Source organism: Suillus plorans (genome assembly GCF_016647745.1).
Source record: "Suillus plorans strain S12 chromosome Unknown HD556scaffold_54, whole genome shotgun sequence".
Taxonomy (NCBI): Eukaryota; Fungi; Basidiomycota; class Agaricomycetes; order Boletales; family Suillaceae; genus Suillus; species Suillus plorans.
The window spans coordinates 11,373-25,827 of record NW_024537438.1 but is presented as its reverse complement, the minus strand read 5'-3'; the positions used below and the strand labels follow the sequence as shown (position 1 = coordinate 25,827).

General features: G+C 48.0%; 3 protein-coding genes across 3 annotated transcripts; 2 read left to right on the top strand and 1 right to left on the bottom strand.

Moving 5' to 3' along the window:
- Nucleotides 1-2,635: 2,635 nt before the first annotated feature.
- HD556DRAFT_1446500 (uncharacterized protein) lies at nucleotides 2,636-5,312 on the bottom strand (the record flags this gene model as incomplete). Its single annotated transcript, XM_041307103.1, has 4 exons — nucleotides 2,636-2,940; nucleotides 2,995-4,735; nucleotides 4,790-5,101; nucleotides 5,166-5,312. The coding sequence occupies 4 exons, from the start codon at nucleotides 5,310-5,312 to the stop codon at nucleotides 2,636-2,638; spliced, it is 2,505 nt and encodes an 834-aa protein (XP_041156929.1).
- A 748-nt stretch (nucleotides 5,313-6,060) lies between these two features.
- HD556DRAFT_1446498 (uncharacterized protein) lies at nucleotides 6,061-7,330 on the top strand (the record flags this gene model as incomplete). Its single annotated transcript, XM_041307102.1, has 7 exons — nucleotides 6,061-6,178; nucleotides 6,232-6,323; nucleotides 6,376-6,552; nucleotides 6,619-6,657; nucleotides 6,717-6,812; nucleotides 6,868-7,105; nucleotides 7,152-7,330. 7 exons carry the CDS (start codon nucleotides 6,061-6,063, stop codon nucleotides 7,328-7,330), a joined length of 939 nt encoding a protein of 312 aa, XP_041156928.1.
- A 129-nt stretch (nucleotides 7,331-7,459) lies between these two features.
- Nucleotides 7,460-10,626, top strand: HD556DRAFT_1491621 (WD40-repeat-containing domain protein; the record flags this gene model as incomplete). The annotated part of the gene is made up of 7 exons (XM_041308807.1): nucleotides 7,460-7,489; nucleotides 7,545-7,706; nucleotides 7,758-7,928; nucleotides 7,979-8,154; nucleotides 8,214-8,320; nucleotides 9,598-10,223; nucleotides 10,271-10,626. The coding sequence occupies 7 exons, from the start codon at nucleotides 7,460-7,462 to the stop codon at nucleotides 10,538-10,540; spliced, it is 1,542 nt and encodes a 513-aa protein (XP_041156927.1). The 3' UTR covers nucleotides 10,541-10,626.
- Between the last annotated feature and the right edge of the window lie 3,829 nt (nucleotides 10,627-14,455).

Below are 14,455 nucleotides of genomic sequence, written 5' to 3'. Positions count from 1 at the left end.
TGAATTATTTAGAAGCTATTCTTGCTTATTGACACTAGATATGCGCTGGAGCTCACAATAACAATGTAGAACATAGCATGACAGAAATGGCATCGCATTTTCCAATACTCGGAGTCCCTAGAGGAATGACTGTGCAATCACCTCAGCAAGTCTGATCCCTAGAGACGTTTACGATTCCGTACGTCAGTGTAAATCTTCTTCAGCGAAATGCTAATATTCTATGGCACATTAAAATTACAATACTGATGCATCACGCATGTACGTTGTTTCATATCAAAGGTCGTGTCCTACATTCCGCGTGGTTCCCTCCCGCATTACTCTTTACTAACCGTCGTCCACTGGAATCAGAGAGGCCGTGTCTGATTTGCCGGAGTTTAGTTCAGCCTTCTTTCCCTGAATCAGAAGGGTTGGTGCTCTTCCCACAGTAGCCGATGGCCTGCACCAACTGTTTGATATCGCGGGTCAACGTACTTCAGCTTTTATGGTACTTCCGAGCCTCGGAATGCTGCCGAAGTCAAATTCCGATGTTTTGCATGCTGCGCCGGCACTCGCACCCATTTAAAGTTGGTCGCTGAGAGCGTGAAAGATGCATGGACTTCCCGCACAGATCCCAGTGTCCATAGATACGTCACTCCTATACTCAGAAATATACAGGTTCCTGATGCAGCTCGAGTTACCGCTCGATACTTGTTGCTCTTGAAGTGGATCAGCGACACTTTCTCAAGAGAACCTGCGAAGCGCGCCGTTGCTATTACTCTGGTGGACACACTGGGGCAGACAAACAATGTTTTTGGATCGTCAGTGACATCATCATCGATCTCTTGCTCTCGCTGACTATTCACGACGCTTAGGTATGTATGGCCGTCGAACTGGAGCCCGATACATCGTTATTCCTATGACATCTGAATCGCATCGCTGCACATGAAGTGTCGACAGGCATGTTTGGTGGTATGTATTTGTATTTGAAGCATTTGAATCAGTAGATTGAGAGGAACGAACAGGATGTAAGGGATATCAATGAGCTTCGAGACCCGATTGGTTTTAGATATCTGGTCACTGTGGGTAGTAAATCCAATGAAATTCATTAGGCCAAATCAGTTGATAATGTAATGAAATTCACAGTACAAGGTGCTGAAATCGAGGTGCTGAAAGTTCCGATTTTTACTCTGAAATTTCAGTGATATTGCGCTGAATTTTTACTCTGAAATAATGCGCTGAAATTCTGCTCAAGAATGACAAAAATAAATGGTGCTGACTATGGTGACATTATGTCACTAGTGACATGACATACTGTGTCACTTATTACCCATTGAGAATTCACCAAGGGCAAGGATTGAATGGATGACCTGGACCATCGTACATAGCATCATTACCAGTAAGCCATGGTATCTTTAGTAGGTTTAGCTATAACCCCTAATATATACCACCCTTCTCCTACATTTTTCGACCTACTACCTACGACATTCGTTCTTCAAATTTGACGTTCGTTATTTCCTCTTCCTTGCCCCCACCCAGCACACTCTCTTATTTATCTCGGCAGACTGTTACTGCAGCCTGAGCGTATTCCAGTGTTATCATAATTGTTAGAATGTGTAAAGATGCTTATCTTGATTCATGCCGCACAAGAGTCAGTGCATGACCAGATTCACAAGCAAGTTTCCCGCCCTCCCAGTGGCTCCACCTGCTTGTGTCTCTCCCCAAGCTAACACTCGGACCAGCTCCGACTCTTCCTAAGCCAGACTATGCTGGAGAATTGGATTCATTGGAAAATAGCGCTGAAAGTGGTGCTGAATTGGATTCATTGGAAAATGGTGCTGAAATTTGGTGCTGAAATGGATTCAGCACTCCAATAAAATTAACTACCTGCGATTTCAGTAGAAGTTCCAATGAAAATTTCAGCATCAGTACTTTTTCCAATGATTTTGATTGGAATCACTATCCACAGTGTGGTATAGTTGAAACCTGAAATATCGATAGCTTCTGTGACAGTACCACTTGCACCGCTTTACCCGACAACCGGAAATTCAGGCTCGATGCTAGGTATAACATTGACAAAGAATCAAAAAATGAAGTGGTACACTCGATATTGCAACAATAAAATCATCATTACATGGAGCTAGCAGGGTTGATGTTAGCAACTACGAGGATGATCTGTAAAGACTAAGAACTCACATTTCGGCAACTCGACCAGCGATGCCCATGCGCCATGCGGCTCAAGTCAAGCTCGACCCATCCCGTCGGGATCACCAGTGCAGTGTCAGGAGGATAAAATGCATATCGGGAAGCTGGAGGTACCCATAAAAGGAGCGGATGATTGGGCTCCATCATCCATCCATCAGGCTGCAGCAAGAAAGGGGGTGAATTAAAATCATGATGTGAGGTGTCACATGCGCGTCATGCGGCATCACAGCTGGTCACGACCGCGGCAGCATCAGAAAAAAGCTCGGGTGGCAGTTGCCACCTACAACATCATATACCTACCCGTAGCCTCCGTAGCACCACCGAGCTTTGGGCCACGATCCATAGCACACTATACCAACCCATATCACTCCCCCTTGCAAATTCTTACCATGTACTTGTTACCTCGTTCTGTATACTCCATAGATAATAACATGAATACATCAGCTATATACTACTACAACACCAAGCGCTCGAATAAATCTAAGTCGATATACTTGTTAAGATAGAACTGCTCCTCATCAACAACGTGCTGTCGACTAAAACGCGGAATAACGTGACACACACGAATGACTTCTGTGGCAGGCACTATGGCTGCATGAGGTCCGTGCTGTCGTGATGACCGAGCAAGTCGGAAGGTCTGCAAATTATCGTCGAAGGTCTGTAGAGGTCTGAACCAGTGAACATACAGAAGTGGATGCGAAAATTTGCCAAGACGTGACGGCAGATTAAAAACAACCTTCACCTCACCAACTCGCAGCCCTGACTCACAGGTGAGTGAGGCGACATAGATAAGTGCGAAACAAGATTGCTGACCTGATATGCCCTTCGCCGTGTAAAGTTCTCGGTTTTCGATGAAAAGCGCGGTGTCAAACCGAGCAGGTGCTGGCAGTTTACGCGGATCCCTCGAAGCCACCACTGGTGATGCGCGTATCTTGAAAAAACACTTGGAGTTCGTAATGTGGGGTCGAGCTGGCGAGAGCACTGACAAATATTTGAAGACGTCGACACGGTCCTGTGCATTTAGCTGCCTATGCAACTGACCTGGAAAGTGCTCGTTTACGAATGCTTGAAGCGCAGGAACGAACTGAGAGGTGCCGTGGTTTTCGATGAGACGTTGAATCGGTATGTTGGGGAATGAGCAGATCTTGGGGACAAAGTAGCCACGTGTGGCAGACAACATTGTGAAGCGGTGGATCTGGCGAGGCATGATGTGAAGCTGGCGCGAGTGGTCGGGAATATCATCGTCGGAATCTGATTTGCTGATATCCGAATCTTGTTCAACAAGATCCAGTGCAGCTGCAGAGTCCGACGGTTTGTCGATAAGACGTTGAGAAGCCCACCAATGTAGGTATGCATCTTTAATGGAAAGTGACTCTTGCCGACGTAGCCACGTCGTCATCTGAATGACGTAGTCGCGGCAGTTGCTTGCACGGTAAGCACGTTTGGCGAGATCGATGTGAAGACATTCTGGAAGCTCGGTATTAAATCCGTCTGCGCTCCCAAATAAACGAATCGAGTCGATATAGTGGACCATGGAATGAATCTTGGGTATGTTGAAGTGCTCGCGGACTTCAAGTTCGATAAAGACGTTCTTGTTGGCATGGAACGAGGCGAGCGCAGCTTGCATGCGAGCCAGCGAATTTTCCGTGTGCGATTGGTATTGAGCATAGTAGATAAAATCCAACACAGCACGTACTGCTGATATCACCCTGTTCTCAACTGCTCCTGCAATAACGCCGAGGAATACACGCTGGAGTTCTCTATAATCAGCGCCAGTCCACTGCTTCCGCTTCGAAATACCCTTGTGGAAGTGATGAAGGCCGGCGTATGAAGTCATCAACTTGAAATGGGTGTCGAGTGCCTCCTCGCCGATGATGTCTGTACACCAATTAACGAGATGATCCTTGAAGACCCCCTTGTGCAACTGGTGCAGGATGTCAGGAGTCATACCCAGGAATATGTCGTTGTGGGGCAGTGTGGCCCAGAAAGGTTTGTATATGGCTTGCAGCCCTAACTCTCCCTCGAAGCGTTCAATGCTCAATTCACCCTGCGAGTGCTGGCGTAGGTACTCCATAATTGAGTCTCGTTCGCGGGGAGCTGATCGCCTCATGTCACCACGGTCGTTGCGTCCGACGACACATTTGGGGCATCTATTTTCCATACAACACGATACCAGGCATTGTTCTGGGAAATCCGCGACGTAGGCTGCAAGAATCGGGTGCATCCGCCTGACACGGCTATCAGGGCAAATCACGTCAACACCGTCCTTGCCCGCACTGACGAGTGGCTCGAGAAGTTGGGTCATACAGTAGTGGAAAAGACGATAGCGTTCAAGAGATCGAGTGTCGCGCGAGAAACACTCCAGCTTCGATATAGGTAGGTAGGCAATGAGTATCGAGGCGTGTTTGGAGGGCTGACGACGGATGTCCTTGGAAATATTGCCGAGGGTCAAATAGACCGGCCAGACTTCTTGATCACCTCGGAATTGAGACAGTGAGGTCTTGTCTGAAGCGAGGATAACTGGAGCAACTGTAGCCCCTTCAGGCAATCTTCCCTGGCGCAATGGTCTTAGTACGTCTGATCCCTTACGGCACAAGTAGACACTTACCTGCATCTCCCACCACCAGTCTCCCGTCCACATTTCATCAAACTGTCGTACCTTGCCCTCCACATCTGCAAACACCCTCTCTGGTGTGTATGACACCACACCATTGAACTCCGCATTCGCCATGAGCTCCCGTATGCAGTCGACAGGATTGCGCAACCACAACTCGAGTTCCTCGCGCTCACACTGGCCATTTCTGAGTAAGTTCCCCTCGACGTTGATTCTCTTCAATTTCCACTCAGTGCCGTGTGGAAGCTTATCCACAGATTTCATCAATGTGTATTTGCTGGTGAAAGAAGTGCGCATGTGTTGTGCCTGGCAGGACATCGGATTCCTATTGTAAGTCTACGATTGAAGCGCCACTAGCAGGACAACTCACAATTGGTAGTTTGAGGAACTCGTCTATTGCGGTCTGTCCCACCCGTGATATCAACCACTTGACAAGGGCCCATTCTTCTTCGTCCGCGAAGGGTGCCCATGGGTCCAGCCCTAGGGCCTCTTGCTCAGCTCGTATCCCATGGAACATTGTTTGAGCCTCGCCAAGTGTTTTGGCAACTTGGCCTGGATACGATTGAATGAATCACATCCAGACTTGTTCCTCATCCTCAACGTCTTCAACGCGGGCCCGCTGATCCGATTCTACAACTTCTTGAGCACGTGCCCGATCACGATCAGGCGTGGGTGACGTCGATGGCTGTGGTGCTTCTTGTTGAAAGGCATTGAAGGCCTCAAAATCGATGTTTTCTTTATATCGTGAGTTATCGGTTGGGCTCGCGTTCACTTGCTCACGAAACATTTCCATCTGGTGCCTGCATTCAGGAGCGTTTGTTATGTGAGCGCTGACTGCTCGCGTGGTTCGGAAATTGCCCTTAAGGCAGAAATCACAGCGATAGGACATGGTGTTCACTGATGTATCACTGGATTGCGGTGGTGTTCGAAGGTGCGTGCATTGAACCCGACATGTCCGAATTTCTGTCACGCCGTCAACTGTCCTTGTGCCGCCATGGCTGGGTTAGAAATTTTTTTCATGAGTCGTTTGCACTTGATGGCGTGACAACCACATTTATCTGACGTCCGATCTCTGTTGATCTGTTTTCTCTTGTTAGCTGCTGACTTGGTGGACGCGTTTATGTCTTCAGGCGTTCGTTGATTTGTTGATTTGTTTTCTCATGTGGACGTGTTTGCGTTCACCCAACATATAAAACCTGGTGCGTCTCTCGCGATCTTATCTACTTAATACCGTGACCACTATCTTGACTTCTTTTTTATTCAACATGTCATCCAAAGGACCAACTCGAGAAGCCCTCAACAGGATTATCAACCAAGGCCATGCTGGACTCTCACAGCGTGAACGCCGTGAGCGTCGTCCGTCTGAGAGAGCTTTATATCAAGGTATGCGTCTATTGTATACACAGTTCTGCGACTCACAGCTTTGTACCATTCAGCTGAGGAAGAACAAGTTCGAGAGGTTCGACGACAACCCAAAAGCAACTCATCTCGCAAGAAATCTGATCTAGCGCGCGATGATGGAACACAGGTATGCGCCTCTTTCAGATGGGAGGAATGGTGTGACTGACATGCACTCACAGTTCACTACAGAGGACATCAATCTTTTCAGTGCGCCAGCTGTTGATGGATCTTTAAAGGCCCGGTTCAGCAAGATCCCACCTCGTGAGAAGCGATCAGAGAACTTCGGTCATCGGACAGTTCACTTGAAGGGACTAGGAAGCAAATACCGTGGTCTACTAGAGGACCACAACCGGCAAGTTTTTTTTTTGTTTCAAAGCGCTGGCTTACCATATGACTGAAAGTTAAATACACCCAATGCGCAGAGGCCATCTCATGGCTGGCAAGAAGATGGACTCAGTAAGGTAATGTTGTTTGTCTCGTTATACACAACGCTGCATGGGCTGATATACCAATATTCGAGGAATCGGGGTTCATCAATAAGACCACCACCAATGCCCGACGCAGTCAGTTGCAAGCACCCGTCAAACGTGACCAGTGGCAGGTCCCTGTGAACAGTGTAAGTTTGCGGGCTCTTCAAGTACTATTAGTTTGGGATGCTAATGTGCTTTCAGCCGAAATCACCCTTGCATCGACTGACAGCAGGCCGGGTCCAAGAACTTGTTGAGCTCCGACACGCGAGATCATCACTCAACAATACCTTGGACGAGAAGGACAATGGAGATGAGGATCAGAATGCCTATGACGATGAAGCTCTTGCTGATGGACACGAGAATGACACTCAAGTCTTTGTAAGTCATGACAATGAAGCGGCCGATGACGATGAGGTCGAGTGCCTTTCTGACAATAAGTGTAAGTCTCATATATGTAGCCAAGCTGCTTCTTATTTTTTTAATAGATTCTCTCAAACACAGTCGTTCAACATCGTTAGAAGAGAGCGACGGCACGCGCTATCATAAGCGTGCCCGCCATGACGATCAGCCATCCCCACATCAAAGAGACCAACGACTTCCCCGCAAGGTTCGCGACAGCAAGGGCCGAGTTGCAGCCCATGACTACGAGGATGCGGTGCAATAACTGATTAAATACACGATCGGTGACTTTCGCAGTCGACTTGCATCGGATGATGCTTATCCTGATCGTGTCACCCAAGTCTCATGGGCGAAGGAAGCATGGAAGGAAGCATGTGAATATCATGAGACCGAGATGGCGTTCAACAACGACATTATACAAATGGTACGTAAATCTTTGCTATTGTTGTATGGGCACCACTGCTATTATTTTATTCAAGATCACACGTCGCACGTCCCATCTCACTAGCGAGGTGAAAGCCAAGGTCCGACCGCTCGTCGAGAGCATTTACGGGTTTGAGTCAAGTGCGAGAGAATCAGTCAAATCTCGTAACCGCCAGCTCGCTCAACAGCTCAAACACAAGTTCGGCTTGTGCTACCGCGTGAGTAATCAAAGTTCTGTTTATTAAAATATCCTAATGTCTTCATGGAAGAGCCTCGGGGATAAAAAGAAGAACCTCCCTCGCAGCGGGCTGTTTCAAACCAAGTTAACCCAGAAGGCCGCCAATCTAGTCTGGTACTGCAACAAAAAGGACGAAGGTATCGTCTTCGCAAAGTATTTTACTCCGTTCGCCATTCCGGCCATAGCCTTATGCTACACAGCGGTGAGTTTTGCTATTTGTGTTCTGATTACACCTCACAACATGTATTGCAGGCCGAATGCTGTATCGATGAGTGGGCTGATGGGGAACGTGTCGACATCAGTTTTTCGGGTGACGAATACAAGGAAGTTTACGCCAAACACCTTGCTAACCTCAACAAGTTCAATTCGCGTACTAAGGACCATGGAATACTCGACACCATTCAGAAGGAGATCAATGATGTTGGCCGGTAAGTGGCTTGCTCGTTGTTGATGTTATTTACTCAATTTTCACCCGATTCTGCAGTAGACATGCCAAAGCAGAGCCGATTGACGTTGCAGATGACGACTGCTTATCCGATGACGATATTCAACATGCGATTGAGGAGTTTCAGAGGGGTAGCGAGGACAATGATAGTGAGCAAGGGTATGTGAGTGACGAGCAGCCTGATGGGGAGATATCAGATGATGGAGGTCAAGTAGAATAGTCAGCGAGTTTTTCCGTGTTAATGGCATGGCATTGTTGCCGCATTGATCCTATTGATTGACACTCCGTAAACTATGGTACTATGGTGAACTACATAGCATTGCAACGTGGATGGCCTGTGAGATATGGGATGCAATATCCTGCAAAATACTAAACAATGGGGGGTATGTTGTGCTACACTGAGGGGGGGGGTTGCAACCAGACAACAAGGGCAATGTAGGCCCCATAGCTCGATATTGCAAGCGCTGTTTTTGCTGATGAGGCGCGCGTCAAAATAGCTACACCCTAACAGGATTAAGATCTACTAAGTTACGTGTCACGGTGAACACCTCGAACCACCTTCATAGACATGTCTTTACTTCCGGATGTCCATGAACGTCAGCTCTCACTAGCACTCATCATCTTGCAAGATCGTCACGGTGTTCGCCGCCATGGACTAGTACGTCCCCGTTTTGGATCAGCTCTTATTGCCTTCTTTTCTTCAGAGTTTACCATCGGTTCGGCCCGAAAGAATGTTCCATCTGCAAATTCTATTTGCCACATCAGTTGTTCGACTCGGCAGACATGGAGTCACGGTGGTCAGGTGTGTGCATATAAATACCCAAATACTAGTACTGTACTTACTGTCATTGTCAGTTCTCCCAGCCCAGGATGGCAGATATTGCCCTCCAGACTTCTATACCCAACATTACCTGACAAATGAGACGTCGTCTGCTATATCGTGAGTTTCTATCTACATTTTCATGGCGAGTATCCTCAAGACTTGTAGATGGATCGGGAGCACTAGCACGTCTTTACTCATGCTTGTGGGCCTCGTGGCAGGTTCACTGCACGACCGAGGGTATTTGTGAATGTAGTTCTGTTGGAAGTTCTTGACGATACTCAGGAAGCTTCGCTAGTTACCATCTCATGATTGCCGGATCGTTTCTGGAGTGTTTATCTCTATTCATGTTATTTTTGTCGAAACCGGATCAGTACTACCAGGTAATATTCCCCAATTTTTAAATCTCTGTTTCTGACTCAGTCAGATATTTCTCTCTCAAGGATTAGGGTTGGGTATCGCGACGAGGCTCTTGTATATTCCTAGTGTGGCTATCATCTCGCATCACTTCCGACAGAGGCGCACACTGATCATGACGTTCTTTGTTACAGGCTCATCGCTAGGTGCTATCATCCATCCGGTCATGCTCAATAACCTCCTCAACAGCCCTTGTGTCTGGTTCAGTTGATGAAAGCATTCGGGTGTGGGATATTGGCACTGGCGAGGTTTTGGGTGCGCCCCTCCAAGGCCACACTAGCACGGTCGGTCTACTCTGCTGCAATCTCCCCGATGGAACTCATGTTGTGTTTGGTTCACACGACAGAACCATTAGGGTGCGGGATATACACCCTCGTGACGCATTCGGTACTCTTCTCAAAGGTCATACTGGCTGGGTTCAGTCCATTGCCATCTCGCTGGATGGCAATCGCATAGTATCTGGTTCAAGTGATAGGACAACCAGGGTGTGGGATATGGAGAGTAGCGAGGCAGTGGGTGACCCTCTCAAAGGCCATTCTGCCTCGGTTTTGTGTGTTGCAATCTCTCAGGACGGGAAACACATTGTGTCTGGTTCAACTGACACAACCGTCCAGGTGTGGGATATAGGCAGTGGCAGGGCACTAGGTGCCCCTCTGCAAGGGCACACCGACTATGTTCGCTCTGCTGCATTCTCACGAAATGGGCACCACATTGTGTCCGGTTCAGATGACAAGTCGATCCGGGTGTGGGATATGAAGACTGGCCAGGGAGTGGGTCCCACTTTCCAAGGGCACACCGGAATCCGGATGCGTTCTGTCTGTCACAATCTCATCTGACGGCAAGCACCTTGTATCTGGTTCAGAAGACAACCATCCGGGTCTGGGATATAGAATTTCTCAACCAACCCCACCCTTCCAAAGTGCCAGCTGTGATGTGCTTTTCACATAACCCATTCCACGCTCTTCATTCCGCCTCCTCCTTTCTCCAGGATTTCTCAACCCCAGTCTCTGTTGCTACAAACAAGGATGGATGGGTTGTAGGTCCTGACGGACATCTTCTCTGGATCTCACCCATTTTGCACCCAGCGGTGTATGCCTCAGGCAACACGATAGTCCCTCACAAATCGACTTGAGTTGTTTTGCGCATGGCACGTCTTGGCACACGTGTCGGGAACAGCAGGCTGCCCTGTCTTCGTTATGATACCCTTGTATGTCGCGCCACGCACTACACATGATTAGTACCATGCGTGTTCATCTTGGCCAGAGCTCATTCAGTTCACTTCGTCTCGTACTAAAGCACAGCTGTACAATATGTTGTCTCCACTATCGCCGCCAGCTCCTACATGCATCACAAATCACATCCCGTCTCTGACTCTTTCTGTGATCCAGGAACACGAATGATAGATTTTGCTGCACGTGTCCTGTCCTACTTTTCCCTGCCTAGCGGTCGAGTGAACACTGTATCAAGGGGAAGGATGAGAGTATGATACCGTTCAGTGACCCGGATGTATTCAAAATCCTCATGCTTTCATAAAAACCTGTCAGTATTACTCTCACCCAGCGTATCAACGTCCGACACCACAGGCACAAAGGTCAAAACTAGAAGCAGCGCAGAACAGGTACTTACATCAATCACTAGCGTCTCTATCATCCCATCCGAAATCTCAACAGCATCTGGCATGTTGACCGCAACATGGGACGCTGCGTGGATCAACATCATCAGATCTCGTTCCGACAAGCAAGAAAGCAGAACAGAACAAAAGATGCAATTACAATGTGTTACAATGGACGGGTATCGATTTCAACCGAAAGAAGCTGTGCCAAGTATCTGTCCCATTACAGAACAAAACCCTGGCAGTGCTAAAACGGTTGAACATATTCCTGAAAGCCCTATTCGAGCACAGCCAATTCTCAAATCTCACTGGGCAACATTGAGGTGTCTTCTTCCCCAATACCGGCGGGCAGCCTAGAACTCGACGTGTTAGATGCTACGTGCACTGACAGATACTAATCGACGGAAAATGGGGTAAGTATGTTGGGTTCTCTACTAAGAAAAATGACAACGAGCAAACACGAGAAGAGAAAACGAACAAGTGCAATCAGTGAATCATATCTACTTTTGGATCACGTGGTCCCGCTTAGTAATGATAATCAGCTGGGCCTCCCCCTGATTAGGCCAAGGCTGAGCCTCCGCAGAGATGCTGTTGAAAACTTAAAGCTTAAATTTAATTGATCAGGTGATGCTATTGTTATTAAATTTTCGCACTCTATACACACCTTGCACTCACCCCACGGTCCTCACCAGCACTTCAGCTTCAACACTTATTTTCACCATCACTCGACGAGCCTGTCAATTTCACATCAATGCACCGAGCCAGCATGACACATCAACTTCCGTGTGGCACTCGGAGAGACGTGGCACTTGCTTGTAGCGCCACCTTTGGCGTCAAGGTGTAAATCACTGCACACACAATTTGACGTTTGATGCCTCAAGCACCGGACAGGACTGAGGGACTTCGACTCATGCAAGCAGCTCTCCGCAAGCTACATGTCGGACTCAAAAGTAGTATTGGAGGTGGCGAGTATCCCATACTTCCTAGTTGGAGTATTTCCAAGTTCCACCTGGTATCCCTATTTAGGTATTCCGAAAGTATAGTAACGCACGCTGGCAGGAGCACAAGAGCACGGACCTCCGAGTCATATTCGATATGTGGTGGTGATGTGTGAGGTATCTTTGTGATGAGTACCAAGATATCTCCCACTTTGGCACATATCTGAGTGCCATCAATATGTATAGTACGTCTGATCTGAATCTATAAAAACACTCGAGCATACGCCCTAACAGGATTAAGTATAGCAGTCGTATGCACCACATACACCACCTACTAAGTTACGTGTAAACATCTCGAACCACCTTCACAGACATGTCTGTTACTTCCGGATGTCCATGAACGTCAGCTTTCACTCGCCATGGCAGGATCGTGTTCGCCATGGACTACGTCCCGTTCAAGTTGGACCAGCGCTAGCTCTTATAAGGCCTTCTTTTTTTCAGAGCTGACTATCGGTTCGCCCTGAAAGAATGTCCGTTTGCAAATTCTATTGGCCACATCAGTTGTCCAACTTGGCGGACATAGGATCGCGGTGGTCAGGTGTGTGCATATAAATACCCAAGTACTAGTCCTGTACTTACTGTCATTGTCAGTTCTCCCAGCCCAGGATGGCAGCCGAATCCGAACTTCGAATGATTCACGCAGAAGCGGCTTCCCTGCAAGTGTTACGACTGGGATGAGTCGAGCTATCTCTGTCTGAGTAGACAATCGGCAGGATGCCAGATAGACGTAAGTCTGCTCTCGATTGAGAGATCAAGTGTTTCTGGCTAAGGCGAGTGTCGCTGACTCCCTTAGAATAGTAGTTCTTAGACAGCAAGGTTGGAGACCTTGCTGAAGGACAATGTTCCAGGTAAAACCCAGTAGATTAAAGTAAAGAATACAACCGTAGGTAGCTAGGTTTATATACAAGTATTCAAGCGGAGCTTGTAAATGTGTTATCAAGAAGGAAGCGTGATAAGGGATGGAGATAAGGCGGACAGCCCGCTTGGTGGAGATAAGAGATAAGCATGATAAGCGATAAGCAAGGTACGGACGGCCCGTTTGTAGGACAAAGAAAGAAATGGTTATAGGGGTTTAAATGTTACTGTAACATTACCCCCCTGTTACGGTTGAAGTCTCCGACTTCAATTATTCTTCGGTGTCGCAGTATTCGTTCATGTAGTCGTAGTGGATGGGATCCGCGTCAGCGTTGCAGAACTCTGGTTCATTATACCTGGTGGCGTAATCCCGGTTCGCCCTTTCTATTTCTTCCAGAAGTTCTTCATCTTTCCTGGCTTCCCATGCCGCTAGTGCTTCATAGAAGCCGTCATCGGTATAAACCAATGGGAATAGTTCTTTCTTCGCAGCGTAAGGGCAGTAGATAGAGAGATGGCCAGGCTTTTGGGCCTGGCATACGCGGCAATAGTATTCGGGGCAGTTCTTGTGACGATGCCCGAGTTTCTTGCAGACTCGGCAAACGAAGTTGTCTGCGGAAAACTGGGGTTGTTTTACTGTGATGACGTCGGGGGTTTCGGTGAGGTCAATGACTTCACGCTTCTTTCCCTTAGAAGCTCTAGTCTTTGACACTCCGTGCACGGTGGCTCCTCTGCGGGTCTTTCGTTTGAAGACGACGGCGGGTTCGGGGATGGGGAGTGGTTCTTCAGCAGGTGCTGGCTGAGCAGCAGGCTGAGCTTCTTCTCCAGCTGTATCTGTAACAAGTACATTGCTGAGGGGAGCGCTAGTAGAAGGGCTTGGCGGGCGACCGACTTCGGTCTTGCTTCGCTCTTCAACAGTCCGTATAACTGATTTGCAGACAGTGCTAAAAGCAGAAGGAAGCAGCTGAATCTCAAGGCTGCGTATCTGTCTCTGAAGGTGTTGGCAGGCGAGTCTGAGGGCATCGTCTTCGATTTCTTTGAACCTAAGTTCAAGGGCGGCGGTGGCGCGTATGACGTGGATTTGGGAAATGATGGGGGCGGCAACAAATGCGGGTGCTTCAGCGAGTTGTTTCTCTAATTCAACTGCGTGGGGGAGGGACAACAAGGTTGTCTCGACGATGGCGTCGTCGTCAAGGTCAAGGATATTCTTTTTATACGTGGAGTTTCCGAGAGAGTGCGAGGATGAAGAGGATCCAGTAGGGGAAGGTGTCAATGGAGGAGTCATGTTACTTGGGTTTCGTTTGCAGGGGAATGGTTCGTTCAGTTCAGCTTGTGCCTCTTTTTATATGTTGTCAGAAGTTCTTTCGAACTCCGCAAGTTCTCCTCGGGTATCCATTCGTTGCTTCCGGAGGAGTAGCCTATCCATGATACCAGATAGCGTCTTCGTTTACCCGTGCCCTTATGGCTAAGAATAGCTTTTATTTCATATTCTTCTTCGCCATTGATAATGTCAGGCAGAGGTTCGGTGTAGTTCGGTCCGTGTATCTCTGTTTCGCGATAGGACGATAGTTCAGAAGCATGGAAC